The sequence below is a fragment of the Quercus robur genome, chromosome 4 (genome assembly GCF_932294415.1).
Source record: "Quercus robur chromosome 4, dhQueRobu3.1, whole genome shotgun sequence".
NCBI classification, from domain to species: Eukaryota; Viridiplantae; Streptophyta; class Magnoliopsida; order Fagales; family Fagaceae; genus Quercus; species Quercus robur.
The window spans coordinates 26729525-26756401 of record NC_065537.1 but is presented as its reverse complement, the minus strand read 5'-3'; the positions used below and the strand labels follow the sequence as shown (position 1 = coordinate 26756401).

Here is a 26877-nt window from a genome sequence, read left to right as displayed (position 1 = left end):
AATTTCATGAATTACCCAACGAGCATCCCAAGCAAAATTGTAAACCCTGGCCTTATCATTAATAAGCCACTACCCACCCTCAAATTAATGACTCACCCTGCCATTCAAGATAGACCAAGACCCACTGCCAATTGTATGACCCAACCAAATTGTAAACCTCCAATCACAAAAAAAAAAAAAAAAAAAAAAAAAAAAAAAAAAAGCTTCACACCACGCGGATTGCTGAACCTAAAATAAATGAAGTTCAACATCAATCTCCTATGTATATACCCTCATCAATAACAATCTTAATTTTTCCTACCCAACTTTAATTCACACACAACCAAAACCTCCCACATAATTCATAAATTATTGAAGCCAGATTCTGAAACCAGATTTTTTCACCCCAAATTAACTCGAACATTCATTAACATAGAGATGGGCTCAGCCCCTCAGCCTGAAGTACCTTCTTTTTTGTGGAATAACTTCAGAATTATTCACCAAAAACAGAGACGTACAAAGGTGCCTTTGTTTTACAACAATTTTTTTTTTTTACCTGAATTGAATAGGAGGGCAAACATCATTTACCATCTCAAATGTGAAACCATATATTGTTTAACATTTCATGCTATCCTCCCTTAACTCTGATGCCTCCACCATGTTCGAGAAAATGCCTGAACAAAGTTTCTTCAACCACCCATCCACTTTACCCCGAGTCCCTTAGTCACATACATAAAAATAACAAATACCCAAAAAAGGATGGGTTGATATGTATATATCAAAAAGTGAAAATCATCATCGTCTTCAACTTCCACTCCATTGGTCTCTTCAACTCTCAACTCAAACACAAACTGAAAACTATAGAAAAAGCTATGGATGAGATATACAAATACTGAAAACTATAGAAAAAGCTACAGAAGAGAAATAAAAATTGTATGCATCTCTTTATATGTATAAAAATAAAAAATAAAATGCATGAATACAAAAAAGCAAAAGCACTAGCATAAGTTGTGCTAAATGCTAAAAATTTAGCATTTAATATACCAAACATAAAAAAAACTACCTACATTAGATGTGCCAAATGCCCCAATCTCAAAAAATTTAGCATGAGGTACAATGATGTTCTACAAATGGCTCTGTACGAACAAATGTGCTATAATTTTTTGGCATTGTTTTATTCAACTTTTTCTCTCTTTCTATGATAAAATAGCACCCAATGGCTAGTCAAATGGTTAGCAACAACATGCGTGCACAAGAAAATTGCAACAAAAGATCGAACAGTAAAAGGAATAAACAATCTTGGGCACATAAATGAAAAGAAATACCATCTTGTAAGAAGTATAGAATTTTACTCAAAGCAAATATACCACTCACATAATGACTAGTGATAGGTTAAAATATAAAAGTTGTCTTTGATCTTGAGAAACTAAATAACCTTCACCCAAACTTTGGAAGCAGCTCTCGAATATTTTCATCTACTTGATTAGACAACAGCAAGTCAATAAACATGGTTGTAGTGGTCGCATTTGTTGAAAAACCTTTGTCAACCATTATTTTGAGATATTTTGTTGCCTTTGATGTCTCACTATGTTGCAATAACCCTTGAATTATTGTGTTATATGTGCGCTCATTAGGTGAACAACCGTTGCTATCCATTTTCTCAAGCAGCTCACTCGCTTCATCAACTAGTCCATTCTTGCAAAATCCTTCGATCATTATATTGTAAGTTTGGACATTAGGTTGCAATCTTTTTGTAGGAAGACCACTAAAGATTTCTCTTGCAGTCGTAAGTTCCCCAATATTGCAGAAACCATCAATCAAGATGTTATATATCACAATATCACAGTCCAGCCTTTTGTCTTCCATCTCCAAAAAAAATGCCATTGCCTCAGCAATTCATCTATTCTTAAAAAAGCCATCTAACAAGATGGGATAGGTTTGGGGATCTAGATGTTGGCCACAAGCTCACATTGTATTGAATAGCTCTAGTGCAGTCTGAACTCTCTCCACTCGACATAACCCACCTAAAAGAGTGTTGTAAGTCACTACATCAGGAATCATTCCCTTGTTGGAAATTTCACGAAACACACGCATTGCCTCATCAATTTTTTTACTTTTGCAATATCCATTGATCAATATGTTATAGCTAAACACATCGGGTGAACAACCCTTCTCAACCATCATATTAAATGTCTTAATTGCCTCATCCATTTGGTTTTGCAAACAATAACCATCAATCAAAGAACTGTAAGTGACTTGGACAGGATCAATGCCTCTTTGAATCATCACTTCAAAAACTTTTTTTGCCTCACTCAACATCCCTTCCTTCCATAGTGTGTCCACCAGTATGCTGAAGCTTCGCACATCTTGCATGATCTTCCTTTGTCCCATCTCATTCAACAAGGTGGCAACCTCCCTCCACCGGCCAAAATTGCATAGTCCTTGAATTACGCAATTGTAAGTGACAACATCTGGTTGAATGCTTTACTCATCATTTCAGATAAAAGGTTCAAAGCCTCAGTTACCAATTTGTCCTTACATAAACTGTCAAGGACCGTGCTATAGATCACCACATTTTGTTCAAAATTCCCTTTTTCAAGCTTCCTGAGCAACCTAATAGCCACACCAGTTTGGCCAATCTTACACAAACCGTTTACTATTGTTCCACAAGTAATCACATTAGGCTCATACCCTTTCTTCTCCATTTCCTCTACCAACCTCACAGCTCCAGAAATATAACCTTTAAGACAGAGGCCTTTGACAAGAGTGGTTAGAGTTATACAGTCTAGCTAATAGCCAAGTTTAAAAATTGTTGCTAAGCCAGAGAATCCAAAATCGACCCGGCTCAAACAAACCAAAACCCACGAAATAAAACCCATTCAGATCTCCACCGAAGCACCTTCGACCCATTTAGATCTCCACCAAAATGGAACTGCAATCTTCATTTCAAACAAACCAAAACCCACGAAATAAAACCCATTCAGATCTCCACCGAAGCACCTTCCTTTGATCACCGCTATCTAGATCATGTCGGAAAGCTTCCTTGACCACCACCTGCATCATAGCTCCCCACCAAGAAGCCCTCCTCCTTACTTTCTTTTTCTGTGCGAGATGGGTAAGAGAGAAGGGAGACAAAGCCAACAAACCTTAGAGGATGAGTGCTCGGTGGGCTCAATGGGTCTGGTTTGTAGAAACTGGGAAGTGAGTAATTTAATGAGTTGGAAGTTTGTGAGAAGAAACCAAAAAAAAAAAAAAAAAAACAAGGTGGGTTCGCTCAACAAGACCCAATCCGAGACCTGTCCCGAGACCCGGAAAACCGACCCAATTACAGACCCGATTTTTCGGGTCGGGTTGGGTTTCAGACAGCCAAACCCGATTTTTATTGGGTCGGGTTTCGGGTCACAGTAAACCCGACCCGACCCGACCCAACCCAATATCAGTCCTAATTTCAACAACTGATTCCGATTCTAACATGGGGTTTTCGCATTTTCTCTAATAGTAGAACAATAATGAGAAGTAAAAGCATGAAATGGAAGGCTTACTCTAATAATCAAACAATTGCATATAAAAGGAAGAGAGGATGTTGATTTACCCATTTCACAATGATGACAGTCAATCTCAGCTACCAATTCGGGTTGGGTTTGGTTTCGGCTTAGCTTCGAAAGGAGAAATCACGGTGGTGGAGTGGCAAATCGCAAAGCAAAGCAGCGAGTACGACCGTACGAGTTCGAAGGTAAGAGTAAAGAATGAGAATGATTTGTTCGAAGGTAATAAGAGTAAAGAATGAGTTAACTATGTGCAAAAGAGTATAAATTAATAAATTCAAAAAGTAAATTTGGAATTTAGTTCTGCTTTGCTTAATGTGGTGTCTTTGGAGGGAACTAAATTGGAGGACTTTTGAGGACATCAAAAGCTCCGACGACCAGCTATTGGCTTCATCCAGTGACTCCCTTTTTGACTGATCTAGTGCTTGGAGACTCACCTCTAGTGATTCTCTACCTATGTTCCTTAGTTCTCTCCTTTGTAATTAGTATCTTTTCTTTCTATTTTTTATCTTGTCTCTCTATATTTTTTTACCTCTGCCTTATGACTTTCTACATGAGGTAGTATTCTTGAATATACATCTTTATTACTAATAAAAATAAAAAATAAAAATAAAACTACCAAACGTTTTCGTGAGTCATTCAATCCTCGAACATTCCATGACACCATTTTCAACTTCATAAAAACTGGTAATTCCCTACTCCAATCACAGTGTTGCAGTCAACAAAGACTATCTACCATCGTAATTAACCAAGGAAATCAGATTCCTCAACTCCCTCTTCCCTTTATCCTTGGACACAGCTTTCCGGTGGGCTGCATCTTTCTTGTGCTGCAGATTAGCAGCCTCAATCTCCCTCTCAAGCCTTTGTAAAAGCATGATGCACAACTTCTCATGTCGTCCCAAAGAAAGCCCCATCATTTTACTAAAACTAGGGATTCTCTGTTTCACCCAATTAGAAATATTCAGCTGATTTTCCACCCCCATCAACTCAGTATTATTATGCAACTCCGCCAACACAACCAAACCCATAGGATTATAGTCATCAAAGAGGAAGAGCTATCCACATCACCCAAATCCAGGTCTGCATTAAGTGCTTCTACCTCAGTCAAAACTCCCGGTGCAGAATAACCATGGTCTGCCAGCACCAATAGTTGCCTAACCTGATGGGTAGTATCTATCCCCTGAACATCATTTGCACACTCAATCCGACCATCTTTATCTCCATCCTGAACACCCAAACCACAGTCTCAGTGCCTTCAACTTGAGTGATGGCTTCTCAACAACTGCTCTACAGCAATTTCGATTGGGGGGAGGTGTTACCCAAGCATGAGAATTGCGTGTAAAGTTAAATGCTATGGTAAAGTAAATAAAGTATGTTTTGAAGTGTTAAAATTACATTTAACATAACACAACTGATGCTAATGGAGATGGAGATCCTTTCCTTACTAATAAATAAATATAAATGGAGTAAAAAGAAAGAAAGAAATACAGGTATCTCAATTAGATAAGTTATGAGCATAAAATGGCTTCCCTTACAACATGAATCTTTTCTATCATCTTTCTTCCAACATGTACATCATTATAATAAACCATTGGAAGCAAAAGGGGTGGTGATCATTACAAGTTTTCATATTTCATATTATGGGATGTAAAGTACAAAAATAATCCCATAGTTAATGTTTTTTTTTTTTTTGGGGGGCACAAAAAAGAAAGAACCATAAGCCTTCTTTTTTTTTTTTAGAGTTTTTAGAAATTATCTCTAAAAGAAATAAAGAACCATAATTTGAGTGCATTATGATGCTACCAATACTCATGTTTACAATAAAATCCAAAGCCAAAATTTTTCACAAAATAGGTTGTTAAGATAGATGATAAAGTAACGTTAGTGATGTGCAAATGTGCCTAAGTAAGAATCAATAACCTATGCAGACATATTAAAAGCAATGCTATTCACTATTCAGGGTGCTCTAAATAGCAGGGACCAGGATTAGTAAGGTCTAGAAATCAGAATGAATAAACAATCACTAAGTTCAAAGAAAAGCGACTTGCATGTTTATAATTACAGTTAGATAAACAAAGGATAAAGCAAAATTTAAACAATATGATAATAAAATTATTTTGGAACATGGTATATATATATAATAAGTGCTGGGTATGAAGCATTGACAAAAAATATATTAAGTGAAAAAAAAATCAATTGCACAAGGAAGACTAAGAATGGAAGCACTCACAAGAATTCGTATTACTTCCTCAAATCCTAAGGGATTATAAACCAAAACAACAACCTGCAGAGAAGATGAGAGTGTTCAGGACGTTAGATTGAGTTCTAATTAATATTTAATGCATGGGGAAGACAGTTCAAATTAAAATAAAATAATACTGTTTTCTTTTTGAGTGAAAATATAGAAACTAAATTGATACTCTTACGAAGCTTCTCCCATCCAATAATACATTTTGTGATGAAGAACAGTAACTTATAAATGCTTTTTTTTTTTTTTTTTTTAACTACAGTCATCAATTTGCTCTTGAACATTATAGTGAAACAGAACAGGAGAATGTAATATAATATCATCCTTCAATTAAAATATATATATATATATATATATGTATATAGCATGCCAATTTCATGAATTAACCGACCTGATCCAAAATGGATTTGTAAACCCTGACCTTATCATTGATAAGCCACTACCCTGAAGATCCATCTAATCCAAACCTATAACCCACCCTCAAATTAATAACTCACCCTACCATTCAAGATTGACCAGGACCCACCGCCAATTGTATGACTCAACCAAATTGTAAACCCACAATCACAAAAAAAACACTTCACACCATGTTGAACCTAAAATATAAACTCAACATCAATCTCCTATATATATCCCCTCATCAATAATAACCTTAAGTTTTCCTACCCAACTTTAATTCACACACAACCAAAACCTACCCATATCATTCATAAACCACTTACTGAAGCCAGATTCTGAAACCAAATTTTTTTCACCCCAAATTAACTTGAACATTCATTAACAAAACAGAGATGGGCTCAGGCCCTCAGCCTGATGTACCTTTCTTTTTGGTGGAAGAACTTCAGAATTATTCAGCAAAAACAGATGTATAGGACAGCAAGTACAAAGGTACGTTTGTTTCACAACAAATTTTATTACTATTTCCATGTAATTTTACTTGAGAAAGTGCTTCTCCAATTTGGTTTTGGACGTATGTGGGTTCTTATTTTCTTGCAGGATGCTAGAACTAATGCAAGGATTCTAAGGGGGCTGCTGTTGAGGCTTAGAATCGATTAAGGGAAACAAGAGTTGCTTAGAACAGTGAACAAGGTGCGACAAAACCTTCTTAAGAGAAATCCACCTCTTGAAAATAGCACTAGGCTAATCTTTGTAATTGCATTCAAAACTATCACAAAGTAACTACAATGTGGTACTTGTCTGGCATTGGAGCCTTCTAGGTGCTTCACATGGGCCGTGGGATCTTTCCTTTTTTTCTTGAAATTTTTAGAGCCAGCTTTCAGTGCCTTAGTCCAACAAGCCTGTAATAAACAATGTAAAATATAATAAGAATACTGGTTCTAAATCTTATATGTTTCCCCAAAGAAATTCAAACAGGAGACATAATATATTCTTGTATTACAGAATCTATAGAGCATGTTTGTCTGTCCTGTTTTCAGACAGAGGACAAGAACAAACAAAAATGATGGGTTTGAATGCCAACAAACAAACAATGTATTCATTGATCAAATAATCATTCCCCAATAAAAATTAATTTCTAAGTTTTATCTCTCAAATGGGTTTATTGATTTCAGGGTAATAATCTCAAACTTGTTCAGATTGAAAAATATAAATAAATAAAACCCTAGAAGAAAAAAAAAAACCCAAAATAATTGTTCTGTATTAAAACTTTTTTTTTTTTCCTCTCAAAAGGGTTTATTAATTTCAGGTTTTTTTGCTAACCCTAAAAATAAAAAATAAAATTTCTCAAGAAACAAACAAAAATAGAAATACCTTTGTGGTGGGTTTGAGAGGAGATGGGGAGAAGTCAGAAGCCTTGGTTTTGATGTTGTTGTTTTGGTTGTGCTTGGCCTTCGACTTCACAAGATTGGCAGCAACTTTGAGTTTCTTCTTGATGTTAGAAGTGACTTTCTTGATCTTTCTTTTGCTGCCAAGTGATTTTCTCTTTGGTGTCACAAAACCAAAGTATTCAAAATCCAAATCAATGGCACTGTGAAGCCGAGGGACCAAAGGGGATCAGATTGAACCCTGAGAGTAGTTGAAATCGAAAGCAGAAGACTTATCAGGAAATTTTTGAAGCAGATTTTTTGACATCAATAGATCCATGTAGTAAACCACTTTAGTAATGCCCAAGAGAGACATATCTGATCTTCTTCTCTCATTTTTTTTTTTTCGCTTTCTGTGGTTGATGATTGAAAGATAATAACAAAAAATAAAAAAATAAAAATTAGTGGGTTTCCTCTGTGGTTTCGGTTTGTTTATATAGCAGAGGGCATAACGGGGGAGGGCAAGTGTCAGAAATTGTAACCGTTAATTTTGAATTTCTTTAGTCCATAGAAATCGGGTTATTTGTTAGAAATGGTCGGTTGACCCATATATTTCTTTTTCTTTTTTCCTTTTTTATATTTTGAATGACTTTATCAAAAAATGTTTAAATAAAAAACTAGCCTCGTCACACGCGCTTCGCACGTGCGATGAATCTTTTTTTTTTTTTTTTTTTTGTTTGTGGTCCTATTTTGTAAAAAAAATAGTGTTTTTTTTAAATTTTATATATATAATTTTTATTTTAAAATTTTAATTTATAAGTGAATAAATCAATTTGAAAATTAATAGGAAAGTGGTCATATTTTTTAGGCAATATTATAGTGAGAGTTAGTGTTGCATTTTTACCAAATTGTCCTTCAGTTTTGTCTCTACTTAAACATAAGGGTGTAGGGGTATTTTTGAACTAAAAAATGAGGAATCCAAACAGGAGAAACCCCTTAAATAATAGTATAGATAATAACCACATCAATTATATTTGTCAATTGAGTTTGAATTGTGCATTGTAAAGGTACAATAAACAAGTAAACCAATTGGGGTACTAGAATCTATAATGGCTCATACTTGTTTATTTTTCTACAAACAAGTCTAATTTAGCCAAAAGACCAAGCATGAAAATCCACCTTGTGGCATTAAAAAGAGGAAGAATTCAGATCTTCTAGATTTCTTAGGGTACTCTACCAAATAAATTTCTTTCTATCAATAGATTTCCTTAAATTCTAGCCACACTTTAATGATTTAATTGTTTAGATTCTGTCATGTCAACATTCCACTAACAATATTCTTAAAATAATAAAATAATGTTGTAAAAAAAAACAATTAAAATTATTGTTAGTGGAATGCTGATATGGAAAAATCTAAACTATTAAATCATTAAAGAATGGTTAAAATTTAAAGAAATTTTTTTGGTAGATTACCCTAAGAAATCTAGAGAATCTAGATCTAAAAAGGAATGCTTGTCAAATAAGTACCTTCTGATGGGGAAGTGGAAAATTAGTCCAACTTCGATTCGTCCAAAAGCATCGTCCAGAGCCAACAGAGCAGGTTAGACCAAGAATCACCCCAGAAGAATATAAAATGTTCATGGAAGATGATATTGCTCTTGACCAGTGAAGTCTCCCATGGACGATAAACTCGTCTATGGAGGTCGTCCATGGACAATCATCAAATGTCCAAGGACGACCAGATCATCATACACCAGACGGACGAACACGCAACACTTAGAAAACTTTCGACTCTCTGTAGCGGTTACTAAACCCATAGCTATCACCATGAATCCCTCAAATGAGTTAACTTCCGTTAGCGGTTACAACTTTAGTAGCCATTGAGGAAGTTAGCTTCGGACTCATTGGCTTCCACAAATCTTGGAGAGGTTATTGGACAAATAACCGTCCCCAGGATCTCTATATAAAGGACCGGTCTAAACCTGAGAAAAGTAAGAACATTCTGAGACTTGACTCCCAAAAACTTGGAACTTCATTCCTGTGAGACTAACTTTTCCATCGGAGGGAGTTTGGCCGGTCTTCTTCAGTCCCCTTTTTTGACAGCATTTGCTTTTTGTAGGCCTTCCACCGTTCAATAGCCCACTGAAGCCAGAACATCCACCTTACTGATTGGAAGCGATATCAGTTGGCGCCGTCTATGGGAAAGAGAGATTGTTTTGCAACTTTCTTTTCTATGACAAAAGGTTAGGATGGTCAGGACTAGATCGAGGGCCACTAGCCCAGGTTGTCAGGGAAGCGGAGGCGCTTCAAGCGATCCCCAACGCGATTGCCAATCTGCATCAGCCATGCAGACGTCATCTGTTCAGCATGTGCAATCTATGGCGGCTGCAATAGTGGAGTTGACTCGCCAAAACCAAGAGTTAAGAATGGAGATCAATCAGAGAAGATAAATACGTGAGGAACGTGAAGGAGGAGGACAAACACAAGATCACGGTGATAGAGAAAATACTGAGATTGGAAGTTAGTCAGGAGGCACCACTTCATGGACGGTACCACACTTGAAAGAAGAGATGGACCAAATGAAGAAAGTCATGGAGGAAATAAAAGAGAACATGAGGAGGACGAATCCTATAGAAGATCTAGTCCACAGAACTGGCTCCCCCTTTACGGCTTCCATCAACGGTCATCCTCTACCATCAAAATTCAAACTACCTTCCCTGGATTTGTATGATGGAACGCATGACCCATTTGATCACATTGCTACTTTCAAGACAACGATGCACGTTCAAGGGGTCCCTGATGAAATCATGTGTAGAGCCTTCCCTACCACCCTTAAAGGCCCGGCACGAGTTTGGTTCAATAAAATACCCCCAAGTTCTGTAGGTTCTTTCGAAGAGTTAAGCAAATTGTTCGTTAACAATTTCATTGGGGGACAGAGACACAAGCGTTCTTCGTCCAGCTTGTTGACCATAGAGTAAGGGGAGTATGAAAGCCTGCAGTCATTCATCACTCGCTTCAACAGAGAAGCCCTTAGTGTGGACGAGGTAGACAACAAGCTTCTATTGGCGGCCTTCCATAACGAGATTAATTCTGATCTATTTATCCATAAGCTATATGAGAAGGAGCCTCAAACCATGGTTGAGCTCGTCCATTCGGCTCAGAACTTCATGAATGTAGAAGATGCGATCATAGCCAAAAAGAGGAAAAGAGTTGAAAGGATGGAAGCGCACCCAGCACGCCACTTAGAACAAGGCCCTCGTCCAAAGAAAGGGCGGACGGAAGATAAGAAGGAACGAGATAACAGGAAGATGGGTCCTTTGGGAAGAAGCCAGAACTACACGCCCTTGAACCCTCCACTTGATCAGGTGCTCATGTAAATCAAAGACGACCCTTCTCTAAAATGACCAGAAAAGATGAAGGGAGATCTCAATAAGTGCAATAAGAGTAAATATTGTCGCTTCCATAGGGACCATGGGCATGACACAGATAAATGTTATGACCTGAAGCAGTAAATTGAGAATCTTATTAAACAAGAAAAGCCGAGGCACTTCATTGGAAGGGATCATAAAGATAAAAAGTTGAAAGAAAAAATAGAGGAATCATCCCAGCCCCCACTAGGAGAGATAAGGATTATCATTGGAGGAAACTCGATGGGGCAATCTTCCAAGTTGAAGAAGACATATCTCAAAGTGGTACAAAACGTCCAATTCTCTGGACGATCACCAAGGACGAGATCAATGGACGAGCCGGCAATTTCCTTCACCGACGAAGATGCTGAGAGGATCCATCACCTGCATAACGATGCAATTGTCATTACCCTGCTTATTGCAGATTATACAACTAGGAGAGTGTTAGTTAACAATGGAAGCTCAGCAGATATATTGTACTATCCTGCCTTCCAACAGATGAGGCTTGGGCGGGATCAACTTCATCCAGTATGTTCACCATTGATAGGGTTCGGAGGAATGAAGGTACAGCCCGTAGGCACCATTACATTACCAGTAGTGGTAGGGTCCTACCCGCAATAGATAACTAGGGAAGTTAATTTCCTCATGGTGGACTGTTCATCTTCATACAATGCCATTATTGGAAGACCAACTCTGAACAATTGGAAGGCGATAACATCTACCTACCATCTATCAGTCAAATTCCCTACGGAGTACAGGATAGGGCAAGCATAAGGAAATCAGTTGGCAGCTAGAGAATGCTATTTAGCCATGATGGCTTTGGATGAACAGGTGCAGACAATGAGTATCGAGGAAAGAAGGGTTGTTGCAGAGCCCACATAAGTACTGGAAGATATTCTTTTGCAAGAAGATGATCCTGAGAAATTCACCAGAATTGGAACAGGTATGAAGGAGAAAGCAAGAAAAGACCTCATCCAGTTCCTGAGAAAGAGTATCGATGTTTTTGCATGGAGTCATGACAACATGCCGAGAATCGATCCAATTGTAATCACTCATCGATTGAATATGTACCCCTTTTTTAAGCCTGTTCGTCAGAAGAAAGGGGTGTTCGCCCCTGAGCGGGATAAGGCAATCAAGGAAGAGGTTCAGAAACTAACCACGACACAGTTTATTAAGGAAGTCTATTACCCAGATTGGTTAGCCAATGTGGTGATGGTGAAGAAAGCAAATGGCAAGTGGAGAATGTGCATAGATTTCACTGATTTGAACAAGGCTTGTCCCAAAGATAGTTATCCTTTGCCACACATTGATCAATTGGTGGACTCTACGGCTGGTCATCAGTTGTTGAGCTTTATGGACGCCTTCTCAGGATATAATTAGATAAAGATGGACGAAGTTGACCAGGAAAAGACCTCCTTCATTACCAGCCAAGGCTTGTTTTGCTATAAGGTGATGCCCTTTGATTTAAAGAATGCAGGGGCAATGTATCAAAGGTTGGTTAATCACATGTTTCGTCCACAGATAGGACGGAATTTAGAGGTCTATGTCGACGACATGCTTGTGAAGAGTATAGACGAGGGAAGCCACTTGGACGATCTACAAGAAACCTTTGAAACACTTAGGCGATATAAGATGAAATTGAACCCAAGTAAGTGTGCATTCGGAGTATCGTCGGGGAAGTTTTTGGGTTCATGGTTTCGCAAAGAGGAATTGAAGCGAATCCAAATAAGATCCAAGCCATATTGAACATGGAACTACCGAAGAACAACAAGGAAGTCTGATCCCTCACTGGATGAGTTGCTGCTTTGAACAGGTTTGTTTCAAAAGCCACAGACAAATGTTTACCTTTCTTCAAAGTCCTCAGGAAGGCATTCGAATGGACGGATGAATGTCAAAAGGCCTTCCAAGACCTGAAGAACTATCTCACTATAGCTCCATTATTAAGTTCGTCCGTGCAAGGAGAAGAACTATACCTGTACTTAGTGGTGTCTCCATATGCCGTAAGTTCAGCTCTAATCAGAGAGGAAGGGAAAGTACAAAAACCTGTGTACTACACTAGCCGAGCACTCAAAGGAGCAGAGGGAAGGTACCCACTTATAGAAAAGTTGGCTTTTGCACTGATAACAGCTTCTAGAAAGTTAAGACATTACTTCCAAGTTCATGTCATCAATGTCATGACAGACCACCCGCTCAAGAAGGCAATGAACAAGCTGGAAGCTGCAGGATGTCTAATTCAATGGGCGGTGGAACTTAGTGAGTTCGACATTCGGTACCAACCGAGAAATGCAATAAAGGCTCAAGCCCTAGCAGATTTCATTGCAGAGTTCACTCCAAGTTACGAGGATCTTGGAGAAAGAGAGTACAATAAAAAATGGGTCGTCCATGTAGATGGATCATCTACATTGCATGCTGGAGGAATAGGAGTTGTTTTGCAGTCACCAGAAGGAGACAAATTAAAGTACAAGGCTCGTTTGCAATACCAAACTACCAATAATGAAGTGGAGTATGAAGCCCTTTTAAAGGGGTTGGAGTTGGCTAACTCAATACTTATCTTGGGAGACTCTCAGTTGGTTATAGGCCAAGTAAATGGGATGTGTGAAGCCAAAGAAGACAAAATGAAGAAATATCTAAAGAAGGTAGTGCGCCTTGTGAAGAAATTTAAAGAAGCTGATTTCATTCAAATTCCAAGGGAAGAGAATGTAGAAGCAGATGTTCTGGCAAAAGAGGCGTCTGTGAATGAAGCAATAGACGAGTTGGATGCAGTACAATACATGTCTAGTATAGACCTTCCAGAGATGCTGCAAATAGAGGGTGATGAAAATTGGATGACCCCAATAGTGTCATACTTGAAGGACGAAAGGCTTCCAGAAGAGAAGGACGAAGCTAGGAAGCTCAGGGTCAAATCAGCCAGATACATACTTATGGACGAAGTGTTATACAAAAGAGGTTTTTCCCAGCCTCTCCTAAGGTGTTTGGCTCCAGACGAGGCAAACTACATGTTGAGGGAGGTTCATGAAGGAGCATGTGGTAACCATTCGGGAGCTAGATCACTCGTCCATAAAGTCATCCTAGCGGATTCTATTGGCCAACCATCCAAGCTGATGCTAAGGCATATGTTAAAGTATGTGATCAATGTCAGCGCTTCAGCAACATTCCTAGACAGCCAGCAGAGTATCTCATGCCAATGATGGCCCCTTAGCCTTTCGCGCAATGGGGACTGGACATTTTGGGGCCCTTTCCAACTGGAACTCGGCAAATGAAATTTTTGGTGGTAGGAATAGATTACTTCACAAAATGGGTGGAAACCAAACCCTTAGCAAAAATTACACAACAGAATGTCAAGAACTTCGTCTGAAAGAACATTGTATTCAGATTCGAGGTACCTTGGGTACTAGTGTCTGACAATGGACGATAGTTTGATAATACACCTTTCAGGGAATTTTGTGAACAGCTTGGAATAAAGAATCATTACTCCTCACCCTCCTACCCACAGGCCAATGGCCAGGCGGAAGTAGCAAACCGATCCTTGTTGAAGATCATCAAGACTCGGCTCGAAGGGGCAAAGGGAGTATAGCTGGATGAGTTACCAGGTGTTTTGTGGGCTTACAGAATGACAGTGAGAACTCCAACAGGAGAAACTCCTTTTAAACTAGCCTATGGAAGTGAGGCAGTTATACCAGCAGAAATACATATGACGAGCCACAGGGTGAGGAAATATCAAGCTGAAGAAAACGAAGAACAACTCTGTCTTAACCTTGACCTTATGGACGAAGTCAGGATGGATGCAGAACAGAGAACAGCGAGGTACAAAAATCTTATGGCAAGACAATATGATGTCATGGTGAAACCCAGGCGCTTCAACATCGGGGATCTCGTCTTGAAGAGGGTTACCTTGACAACAAGAAACCCGGCCTACGGGAAACTGGGACCAAATTGGGAAGGACCTTATAGGGTTATCAACTGCAAGAGGCAAGGATCCTACTATTTGGAAGTTTTGGATGGACGGAGGCTGGAAAACCCTTGGAATGTTGAGCACCTAAGGAAATACCACCAATAAATGCTGACTCTTGACAAAAGTGACCATGGACGAGATACCTGGACGAGCGGAAGTATTCTCATGTTTGTTTACTACTACTATGTGTTTTAAGTATTTCAATAATCCCCTAGAAAGTACATTAGTGTTTTCACTTTTGTGCTATTCATGGACGAGTTGGGTTGTATTTTTAATTCCCTAAGGCACTAGCTCACGAGCATGTGTCATGCCTGTGGACGAATGTTTACATAAGTTTGGATTTTCAGATATATATATGATGTATTTTCAAGTATATTGTGTGGGAATCCTTTATTTTTGTATATTCACTCAGAAAGATCCACAAAAAAGCATATAAGCATGGACGAATGAAATCCTTGGACACAAGGATGTATTGTCCATAAGCTTTCCTCAAAAGGAAAAATGAAACAAGGTACATCCGTCCAAAGCTTAAGACGGGATGAAACCTGAGTTAAAATGAAACAAGGTACATCCGTCCAAAGCTTAAGACGAGATGAAACCTGAGATGAACAAGATATATCCGTCTAAAGCTCAAGACGAGATGAAATCTGAGAAATGGTCATCCAAAACATGGACGAACAAAGACTGCAAAAGCACAAGCCCATAAATGAATCTAACCAGCGTAACAATCCATTGTATGGACAAGAAATTGCTGGGAAGTATGATCAAGGACGGAAATATGGTCGTCCCTAAATTTGAATAATGAATAAAAGACTAACCAAAAAGGAAGTCATTCATAAACGAACTGTACATATAAAAGGATTCAATTTGCTCTATTTCAGTGATGTAATAAAAAATTCACCCTTATACTCAAGATGAGGCAAATTGAATTCTTGGGTGGACGAACCACACAGCCACAAAAATGATATGAATAATGAAAATAAAGTCTCATACATAAAGCTAAAAATGTATGTATTCAAACACAATGGAAGGTGAAAATAGAAAATATTCATTTGTTCATGGAATTTAAAAAGGGTGGATGACCCACATCCAAAAAACCCTTTAGTTGTGAAAATAAAACTAATTGTATGTAAAACTCATCCATAATCTTGGACGAGACAATTGTACTTGCATGAACTTAAATGAAAAAAGTAAAGAACAAAGCCCAAAACAACGGGCACTTCCAAATTAAAATAAAATAATTTTTTTAAGGAAACTGCAATCACTTGGGCAAGCAAGTCTTGGGGTCGTCCTGGGTGACTTCAGTATTAGCATCATCCATTATGTTGACGTCCTCAGAACTCGTCTGCAACAAGGAACTTTCAGTAGCAAAGGGAAGCTTGAAAGAATTGAAGTCCAAGTCAGGATATGCCTCCTTAGCATCAGCATGAAAGTCCTCATAGCCAGCTGCATAGTGGCTGTCTAAACGATTCTTGTACTCGTCAGACTTCTTAAAGATGGCTTCTTCACGTGCTTTCTCTAAGGATGAGGCAAACTCTGAGACTTGTCCTTCGAGATGGACGATACGGGTATCCTTCTCTAAGTTATCAGCTTTAAGCTCTTCCACCTCGTTCTTCAGCTTCGTCTCACTTTCTTGTAGACGATTAAAATCTTCGGTCAACCTGAGGACCTCCCCCTTTTTTAGCAGAACTTCATTGTTCAGCTCCTTAGCTTTGTCCTTAGTCGTCTTAGCCTCTATAGCAAGCTCCTTAACTTGGCAGGTTGCTGTATAAAAATTTTGACATAGCCTGCGCGTGGACGAAAGGGAGTTAGACATCCTATCCAAAAAAAAAAAAAAAAATTCACACAAGGACGAGGGAAAGACTTACCTTAAAAAGGTCATGGATGCCAGAACGTTCAAACTCCTTCACTGACATGTTGTAGCACTCATTAACTTCACATTCAGTGACGATTCCTTTGAACGTCCTCTATGCATAACCCTCGTCCAAAACCAGATTGGAAGGACCATCAGAGGGCTTTGACAAACTAGGCTTGCGACAAGCTTTGGGTGGAGGGGAAGGATCAGTCTGGACGGGATGGATTGTTTAGATGGGCCCCACATCTACCAGAGGGTCGTCCAAGTTCACTGTCGGAGGTGCAAACTTGGGGACCTTAGGAAGGGAAGTCTTACCAGGCTTTTGCTTCTTTGGGCCTCAACGACTTAGAAGGTTGTCCAGGTCCATGGCACTGGAAATCGACTTAGACTTCCTTTTCCAAGCCTGAACAAAAGTCACTTGGACAGTTAGAGGTGCAACAACATCCTCGTCCCCACTAGTCACTGTTTTTTCTTTGTTTTCCCTCATTGTAGTTATCCCTGTGACGAGGAAAATTAATTATAAAAAAAAAATGAAATATAGTGGACGACACTTACTTCGACGGGTAGTCTCCTCGTGACTTAGGTTCTCTACAGTAGGCACTGGGCCAAGTTCCCAAGCTGCTAGACAACTGAGAGTTACCAAATCGTGGAAAGTTCTCCTAGCGAAGGTACAAACCACGTCTATCCAATCCAAGTAAAATTTGTCCAAACGTGGATGAACAACAGCTGCATCACCAAAAGGGAGTTAAACGATTGAAAGATGGGAAAAAAATGTAAGGAAAAACGAAGTAAAATGGAAAGAAAACATACCCTCAGGACGAAGACGACCTAAAGGGCTAGTAAAAGGTGGGAAAGGGGGATTACCCACATTAACTGGGTCCTCAACCCAATTTCCAAAAATAACAAAAAATTCTTTTTTCCAAAGCCGGTCAGACGAGCTACGACCCTTAATTAAACTGTAATAAGAGCCCCTGGATGAGAACTGGTAAAAACCAGCAGATTTCTTGATTTCCGAGGGCTTATAACAGTAAAGGAACTCGTCCACCGTAATTGGACGGTTCCCTTCCAGTGCTTCACGCCATAGCACTTGCATGGTGACTATCGTCCTCCAACCATTGGGGTTGAGTTGGTTAGGTCCAATACCCAACCTTTGGAAGAAGTCTCTGCAGAAAGAATTTAGAGGAAACCTAAGGCCAGCTAAAAGGTAAGAAGTGTATACCCCTAAACCAGAGGAAGGAGAACAACACCATTCTCCAACCTTGGGTAGACGAGGGTTAAGCTCTTTAGGAATTAGATATCTATCTACAAGAGTTTTTAACTTGGCAGCGTCTAAAGTGGATGCTACCTCTGGGGCACAACTATAAATGACGTCTTCCTCGTCCTCTTCCTCGTCTTGAGGAGGGCTAGATGGCTGTCTGGATGAGCTTGCCCCAGATCCAGAAGCCATCCTACATTGTAGTTCTTGAAATTCCTCTAAGGGAATGCCAGGAACCCCAGACGAGCATTACTCGTCTGGGGTTCCTAGCATTCCCTTACTGGAATTTGATATCTATCTACAAGAGTTTTTAACTTGGCAGCGTCTAAAGTGGATGCTACCTCTGGGGCACAACTATAAATGACGTCTTCCTCGTCCTCTTCCTCGTCTTGAGGAGGGCTAGATGGTTGTCTGGATGAGCTAGCCCCAGATCCAGAAGCCATCCTACATTGTAGTTCTTGAAATTCCTCTAAGGGAATGCCAGGAACCCTAGACGAGTAATGCTCGTCTGAGGAATCACTACAGGACGAGCTATCTACACTATCCTCACTACCCTCACTCCCAGAAGAACCATTCTGGTACTCGTCTATCTCTCTCTTTATACTACTTGACGAAGACATGGTTGAAATGTAGAAAGATTTAAGATGAAAACCTAAAAAGAAAGAGGAAATACCTGATAGAACTAGGACGAGAGCTAGACGAGGCTCTTGGACGAGATGGCAGAAGGGAAAATGAGAGGAAAGTAAGGGGCATGAAAGAGAATGCACTATTTATAGGCCCCAACAATAGGGTTAATGAAACGGTGCTCGCCACTCAAAAATTGACATGTGGCGGTTCATTTGGGAAACGGGATCGACACGACTAGCCAACCAACAGATTCGCGACATGTGGTTCACAAAAAAGCGAAATCTTATTAAAATCACAACAATATCCTGGACGACCCTTTGAACAAAGGGGCAACTGATGGGGAAGTGGAAAATTAGTCCAACTCCAATTCATCCAAAGGCATCGTCCAGAGCCAACAGAGCAAGTTGGACCAAGAATCACCCCAGAAGAGTATAAAATGTTCATGGAAGATGATATTACTCTTGACCAGTGAAGTCTCCCATGGATGATAAACTCGTCCATGGAGGTCGTCCATGGACGATCATCAGATGTCCAAGGACGACCAGATCATCATACACTAGACGGATGAACACGCAACACTTAGAAAACTTTCAACTCTCTGTAGCGGTTACTAAACCCGTAGCTATCGCCATGAATCCCTCAAATGAGTTAACTTCCGTTAGCGGTTACAACTTTAGTAGCCGTTGAGGAAGTTAACTCCGGACTCATTGGCTTCCACAAATCTTGGGGAGGTTATTGGACAAATAACCATCCCTAGGATCTCTATATAAAGGACTGGTCTGAACCCGAGAAAAGTAAGAACATTCTAAGACTTAACTCCCCAAAACTTGGAACTTCATTCCTATGAGACTAACTTTGCCATCGGAGGGGGTTTGGCCGGTCTTCTCCGATCCCCTTTTTTGACAGCATTTGCTTTTTGTAGGCCTTTCACCGCTCAGTAGCCCACTGAAGCCAGAACATCCACCTTACTAATTCGAAGCGATATCACCTTCAAAAACAAACCGGATTTTTTTTTTCAAAATAACACTAAAACTCAAACAATTTCGTTAATTAGCACATTTTCAAAACTATTTAGCAATCTAATAACTCAAGAATAAGAGACTCGATTTTGGAGTCATAAATCGAGTATAATTAACTCGATTTTCCCATCGTGGCAGTAGCTAAGGTAGACATTTCGTTAACATAAGCATAGAACTCGAATTCTTTGGACTCGATTTTGTTAAAATCTACTCGAGTCCTCTGGACTCGATTTTGTTTAAATGGAAAACAAGCCTTATGAACTTGATTTCAGTTCCTGGTGGACAGCCCTCCACTTGTTTAATGTGGGTCCTAGCAACAACACTTTTCCCGTTTTCCCCTAGTTCTCTTTGTCTCTCTCACTCAATCTCACTCATTCACTCATTGCAACACAACACACTTCCCTCTCACTCTTCAAAGACTCTTCTTTCCACTCCGTCTCTGTCCATCACTTTCTCCCTCTTCAAACACTTTGCAAACACTCTCATACGACACTCTTAGACCCTCTCAGACACTCTCACACAACACTATTCTTTGCTACTAATCTTCCCTCTCACTCTACATTCTCATCTCTGTATTTTGGGTGACTCCACTGGTGGGTATTTGGGTCCCAGTTTTTAGTGGCTCCACGTCTATCACAAGTAACGACTCTCTCTCTCTCTCTCCATAGCGAAGGGTATTTAACTGATTTAGGGTTTCTTCTGTGATTTGGTTTGTATATGTGGGATAGGGTTTCATGTTGGATTTGATTTGTATATGTCTATTTTTTGTGTTTATGGGATAGGGTTTCATTTGTGATTTGATTTAGGGTGTCAAGATTGCTAAGGTGGTGACTGGTGAGCAATGATTTGTTTAGCTAACTTATTTTTAGCTTTATTTGGCTTCTATAATTTGTTAAAACTCTACTTATTTTTATAAGTGCTTTTATATTTTTATCCATCATATTAAGATGCCCTTTGAATGGTATTGTTTTTCTATTGTTATTAAGTATATGTGTGTTTGTGTGTGTTTTTTAATGATAAGAAGTTGTTGGTGTCGCAGTTAGTGAATTCAAGTGGTGGTGGGGGATAGGGGTCATAATGTGATGATGTTGGTGTTTGTTAATGCTGGCTCTTAATTTTGTAAATATGATTTTGGAGTTAGCCCCCCTTTACATTGCCATTAATCTTGATTTATTTGTTCATATATCCTCTCTGTGAATTATATTGATTAATATGAAAGTAATTGACATTTTATTTATTAGTTAGTACTTAATAAAGAAAACAAATTTGTATAAAGAAACCATTGATAATCAAATAAGTGATACCATACTTTAAACTTCATGCAGTATGGCTACCGCTGCTGTTCAGGAGGTTTATGAGCTAGGTCCTGGTCCAATGGATTGTTCGGTGTTAAGGTTGCTAGAAGAACATTGATCGTACGCTATTTGGGAAGGTGAGATAAAATTAAAACCGACCACCTGCTGAATTTCTAAATAATTTTTTTTCTTTTTATATTTTGAATGACATTATTAAAATATATTTAAATAAAAATAATAATAATCACATAAATTATATTTGTCAATTGAGTTTGAGTTGTGCTTTGTAAAGCCTACAATAAACAAGTAGACTAATTGGAATACTAGAACCTATAATTGCTCATACTTGTTTATTTTTCCACAAACAAGCCTAATTTAGCTAGAAGACCAAGGATGAAAATCCACCTCATGGCACTAAGAAGAGGAATGCTCGTCAAACAAGCACCTTAAAAAACCTCTAATCCATCTTCTATCGTGTTCCTTTATGGTCCGTTTGGTTTGAGAAGTAGAGTAGAGTTGGCTTAAACTTAGCCTAATTTTGAGCCAACCCTACTCTACTCCCTTTTGCACCCTCATTCCTCTCCCTCAATCCAAACAGGCCTTTAGTGAGAATTTAAGATGAATCAACAATGTAGCCTCATTGGATCAAATTTCAAAAAACAAATCAAGAGAGAAAATTTATGATGATTAAAATGAATGCCTTAAATTTCTCGTGGAAATAATATCAAATCAAATATACAAATTTGAATTTATATTCTAAGGAGATAAAAAAGGACTAAGAAAAAAGATGTTAACGTCATGTACTAGCCAAAATCACCATAGGAACTAAATTTAGCAAAATGGATAGGAGTGGAGAAAGGAACTAGAATGACTAAAATTTAGACTAAGATAGAATAGAGGGTTATTCATACCCATTAACTAACAAAAACGGAAATTTTCAGCTATTCTGAACAAAGAGGAAAGACATTGCTAACTTTGAAATATAAATAAGAGGTATACAAAGATTTAAAATCATTTGAAAAAATGCAAATCACATAATTTATGAAAATAATTTGATTCAATATTAAATAAATAGGAATCACATAAACTCTATTTAAATTATGTATATTCTTTTCTATAAATCCTTTAATTAAATTTATTTAATAAAACTTAGTAAATAAATATGTATCATTTATAAATAATTTGTGTGTTACACAAATTACTAACTACTTTACATGTATACAAGGGTAAAAATTACCCAAAGTTTATAATGATGCTGTACTCTTAACATCAAGTCCTACGACACGCCTTGGCAAAGCCTTTAATGAAGATTGTAACTCATTTATCTTAGCATCAACCATAGAAGCAGCATCAACAACACTTACCTTAACCTTTTCATCCTGCAATTCGATTTCATACTTACCTATTTTTGACAGGCGAGACATTGGTATGCGGTTTAGCATGTTGAAATAATTCTAACCAGTACTACTTTGTTCTTAATAAATAAATAAATAACTCATAAGAAAAACATTTTCATGGGGATGATTATATATATATATATATAAAAGTAGAGTCAAGGTGAATCTTTTAGGAATAAACCTAATCTGTGGACTAAAATAGTGGGAATGATAAAAATCTGGAGTAACCTCAAATCCCACAAATCATGTAATCACCAAAGGTAAATATCCAAAGTTTTTTATTATAAACTTATAGAATATATAGTTTTATTGATAAAAAGTTAAACACTTCAAATAAAAATTTTCTTCTTAAAAAAAACTAAAAATATAAATTTTCATTAAAAAAACTAAATATAAATTATTTATTTTTCCTTTTTCTCTCCTAAAATATTTATTTAATTAATTTATCTATTTTATATTATTTTATAAAACATATGATGTATTGTACGGTTTGTACTTTTTTTTTTGGTTGTGATAATCTTATAGTATTACTTATCATGATCATCTTCCTCCCACTCGCTTTTATCTTTTGATGAATTATTGTTTATCTCTTTAAATAATACTATCTCTTTATTTCTTTTTAATTATTTATTTATATAAGATAAAATCTTCTAAAAATTTGTATGATTGTTTAAACTTATATTTATTTACAATACATTAAATGAGAAAATATCTTCTTCTTTTTTAAAGAATCAAAGATAGAAAAGATCTAATGGCAAAAAAAGTACATATATGGCACTAGCCATTTAAACTTTATATTTATATTTTTCTACTCAATTTAATAATAATAGTTATTAAAAAAAAAAAAAAAAATTGTCCAACTCATAAGTTCAACCCGACCTATGTGGGTTGGGTTGAATTTTTTTAACCCACCATGGTGGGTTGGGTTAAAAAATCTCCTTAACCCAACCTAACTCGACCGATGCACATCCCTGTGCTTCCTTGGTGATTTTTTAGCCATGAATATAGTGACTTTAGCTGTGAATACTTTGCATGTAGTCTATAAAATAGGATTAGTGTTACCCACATCATTAGTACACACATTGACATGGGTATATTGTTCTAATGCCGAGCTTATGCCACCATTCAACATACAATTCCAAACTATAAACAAAATAAAGTAAAAGTATAATTAGGTTATGTAGTGTCTATTTGGCTAACTTAATTTTTGCTAACTTATTTTACTATTCAGCTTATTTTTGCTATTATTCATGGGTCCTACTACACTTTTTTGGTATTATTTATGGGTCTTACTGTACTATTTCAACTAACATTTACCTTTATCTATAGTACTTTTAGCAAAAAGTTTTCAATTTCAACAAAATAAGTAGATCTTAAACAGACCCGAAGTCATTAAAACAAGATTTTTCCTAAGATACAAAACTGAAATCTACCCAATTTAGCTGGACTTAAACCAACAACTTCAACTCATCATACAACAATTCCCTCCTAAACTTGTAAATAAAAATAAAAACGCAAAGGCCAATCCATGAATTCAAAATTTACCTATATTTTTTCTGCTTTAATCCCAACTATTACTGATAATTAAGATTTGATCTAATTATTTCCAATACATTTGTCAATAGGATAGCTTGTGTCCTCGGTAATTGGACTTTAAATGTATGATGTAATGGTTATATTAGTTCAAATAGCCAATAACTTTAAAAGTTTTTCTCCAAATTATTGATTTTTATTTTATTTTTTAAAGATGACGGCGGAATCAAAAACCTAGTGACTGCAACACCTGCTGATTCTTTTTATTTTTATGAACACCTGCTGATTAAATGGCAACATTCTAGAATCCTAACATTATAAAAATATCCAATGAACAAATTAAATTAATAATAGCATTTCAAACGACCTAACGATCCAAATTTGTGTGCAGCTCAATACATGGAACTGTACATGAAACCTTGGAAGTAAAGGAAACTAATTATTGACACCATCAAAATTTGTATGTGTTTATATACTACTCCATACATGTTATGCATATGCATATACAAACATAGAGAGATATTTGTGTACATGTTTATTTTCAACTCCATTTTGTTTGTCTTCTAAACTGTTCTAATCCATAAACCATTTTCTTCTTTGCAAGTACGGTATCACATATTTTTCAATATAATTATTTTAAATATAATGTTGCTAGTATTAATTTGACCCTCCTCAGTCCTCACCATGATCTAAGTTGCTAAATCTTTGCCTGAAATCATGTAACTTAAGAAGCCATAGAATGTCACCACCACCTTTAATCCAAGAATTTGGTGAGAGAGAATCATAGGTGTCTATTACTCAGCAGAATGACCACGAACACGTAAAGTCAAAGGCCAAAGTCACACTAACCAGTATTCACACAAGTAAAGATCGAAAAAGTCATCAAGACACGTATTGTAAGTCGTAACTTGCAATGCAATGTTTTTGGATACCAAATTTTGAAGTCGTTGGCATTGAAACTGAATTCATAATGGAACAAAAGAGTCTACATTTCAACAATATGATGCCTGCTATTTCATTCCATAATGGAACAAATGTCAAAGTATGTTAAAATTTGAGACAATTAAAACTGAATCCCTTAGTCAAATTATATGTATTGACTCAATACATATAATTTTTTACATGCATCATAACACTTGAGTCAAACTAATACAAGTAATATACATCATGGGATTTCAAAATCTAACAACAATAATCATATCATGCCTTTATATTTACAAGTAATTGAGCAAGGGAAGACCTACATTTATCCATTTTACTGCAGAGCCTTTTGGCCCTATTGGCAATCCTACAATCCGAAGTGCCTGCTCTTTTCTTTTTTTTCTTTTTTTCTTTTTTTTTTTTTTTTTTGGGATAATTTGAAGTGCCTGCAATCACCCAATTAAGGAGAACAAGTGGATATGAAGAAACTAATGAGTAACTAACTTCACCTCTAGTTTACGACCTATGCAATACTATACAAAATATTAAACCCAACAAAACCAAATGGAACAAGAGCTCACAATTTCTAACAGGACTTTCATGTGTTAAATACACAGATTTTCAAACTTCAACACAAGGCGCAGATTTGGAGCAGGAGAGGCAGTGGCAATTCACAAGTTACTACAATCAAGTATTTCCAATAACTTAACTGCCATGCACTTCAACACCAACAGAACAGTAAGCAAAAAAAAATTCAAGTAATTCAGAACATGTCTTTACTCAAATGCACTTTATGAATGAGATGATCTTGGATATCACATAGTATCCGGCATTTTGAGTAATTTAGAACATGTCTTTACTCAAATACTCACAATTAAGCCTAATGACGAACCTAGTAAATGTTTCCAAGATCTGGGAGTAAGAATCTTATCAAGGAGGTCCCGTCTCTGTCTCAAGAACTTCAACATGACAAAAAAAAAAAATTTAATTAAGGTCTCTAATTTTACCTACAAATATAATAAACCTAATTTATTCATGAGTTGGAATGCGAACCTGTTATGCTTGGATTGGGCCCGGTTATGAAGTTAATGAAGCTGAAGCTTGGGCCTAATATACGTTGTTTCGAAAACGAGCTCAATACTTGAACTTTCTTGTCTGGCTCATAGGCTCGCAAGCATAACACTTTCATACAGGCCTCCAATTTATGGTTTTCTGTCATCCAAAATTTTATAAGATTTACAGAAACAAAAAGCCCTGAATAGGGTAAAAGTCTGTGTGTGTGTGTGTGTGAACAAAAAAGGCCTAAAGGACATGTATTTCAAATTGACAGGTTATGTCATCAAAGATAGAGTACAATCAACTATATTCTAAGATATTTTGAATTTTAAATACATGGTAATAAAAATTGACACAACCTATGAGTGATTGATTTTAACAAACCGAGCAGATCTGGCTATCTTATCAAACTTTAACAAACTGAATTAAGCATTGATCGTTGGCAACAGTTTAGCTCAAGGTCTCTGAATTATAAATAGTCAACTAGTACTATTCAACTTGGCTCATTTGCATCTCTAAAGCTAATGTTTTTTTTTTTTTTTAATTGGTTAGTTACACATACTCAGTGGGTCTAGAACCCACAACGTCACCCTCCAACCAATTATTATGGGAGAAGGAAGTGCCAGTAGAGCAATTGCTAATTGATCATCCCTAAAGCTAAAAGTTAAAGATTTTGATGGCTAAAATCACATTACCACAAATGAGTTCAGTGATTTATCAAACAAAGGGGGGCGAAAGGATAAAAATTTTGATGCATAGTAGGGGAAAAAATCACAATTCTTTTTTTTTTTTTTTAATATAAAAATACAAATCACAACTCTATAAATTACATAATGATGTAAAGGTAACATGTAACTAAACATCCATGTTTAGTTTCTTTCAATGCTTCTCCACTTGAATCTGAAAATAAAAGTAAACGATTACATTTATTTAAAAAAAAAAAAAAAAACCTACATGAGTAAAGAATAAAATATTATGGGGTAGGACATGAAGATTTCAATATAATAAAAATGTTAGTCAGAAAT

General features: G+C 37.1%; 3 protein-coding genes and 1 pseudogene across 3 annotated transcripts in view; 1 reads left to right on the top strand and 3 right to left on the bottom strand.

Annotated features, from left to right (window-relative positions):
• The window catches only part of LOC126721036 (uncharacterized), a 90865-nt gene that overhangs the window by 37631 nt on the left and 26357 nt on the right, over positions 1-26877 (bottom strand). The window lies entirely within an intron of this gene.
• On the bottom strand, positions 1311-9571 carry LOC126721658 (pentatricopeptide repeat-containing protein At3g22470, mitochondrial-like; annotated as a pseudogene).
• LOC126721659 (putative pentatricopeptide repeat-containing protein At1g12700, mitochondrial) lies at positions 1417-1863 on the bottom strand. Its single transcript, XM_050424710.1, has one exon. The coding sequence runs from the start codon at positions 1861-1863 to the stop codon at positions 1417-1419; it is 447 nt and encodes a 148-aa protein (XP_050280667.1).
• On the top strand, positions 11273-14130 carry LOC126721657 (uncharacterized). Its single transcript, XM_050424709.1, has 3 exons — positions 11273-11506; positions 12026-12138; positions 12756-14130. Exons 1-3 carry the CDS (start codon positions 11273-11275, stop codon positions 14128-14130), a joined length of 1722 nt encoding a protein of 573 aa, XP_050280666.1.

Excerpts from the sequence above, each read along its gene's own strand:
- LOC126721659 (XM_050424710.1), bottom strand. The coding sequence starts at position 1,863 with ATGGCATTTTTTTTGGAGATGGAAGACAAAAGGCTGGACTGTGATATT.
- LOC126721657 (XM_050424709.1), top strand. The coding sequence starts at position 11,273 with ATGGACGAGCCGGCAATTTCCTTCACCGACGAAGATGCTGAGAGGATC. Across the intron at positions 11,507-12,025 it reads TAGGGTTCGGAGGAATGAAG|CCTGTTCGTCAGAAGAAAGG; the intron begins GTACAGCCCGTA and ends CCCTTTTTTAAG. Across the intron at positions 12,139-12,755 it reads GAAGTCTATTACCCAGATTG|GTTTGTTTCAAAAGCCACAG; the intron begins GTTAGCCAATGT and ends TGCTTTGAACAG.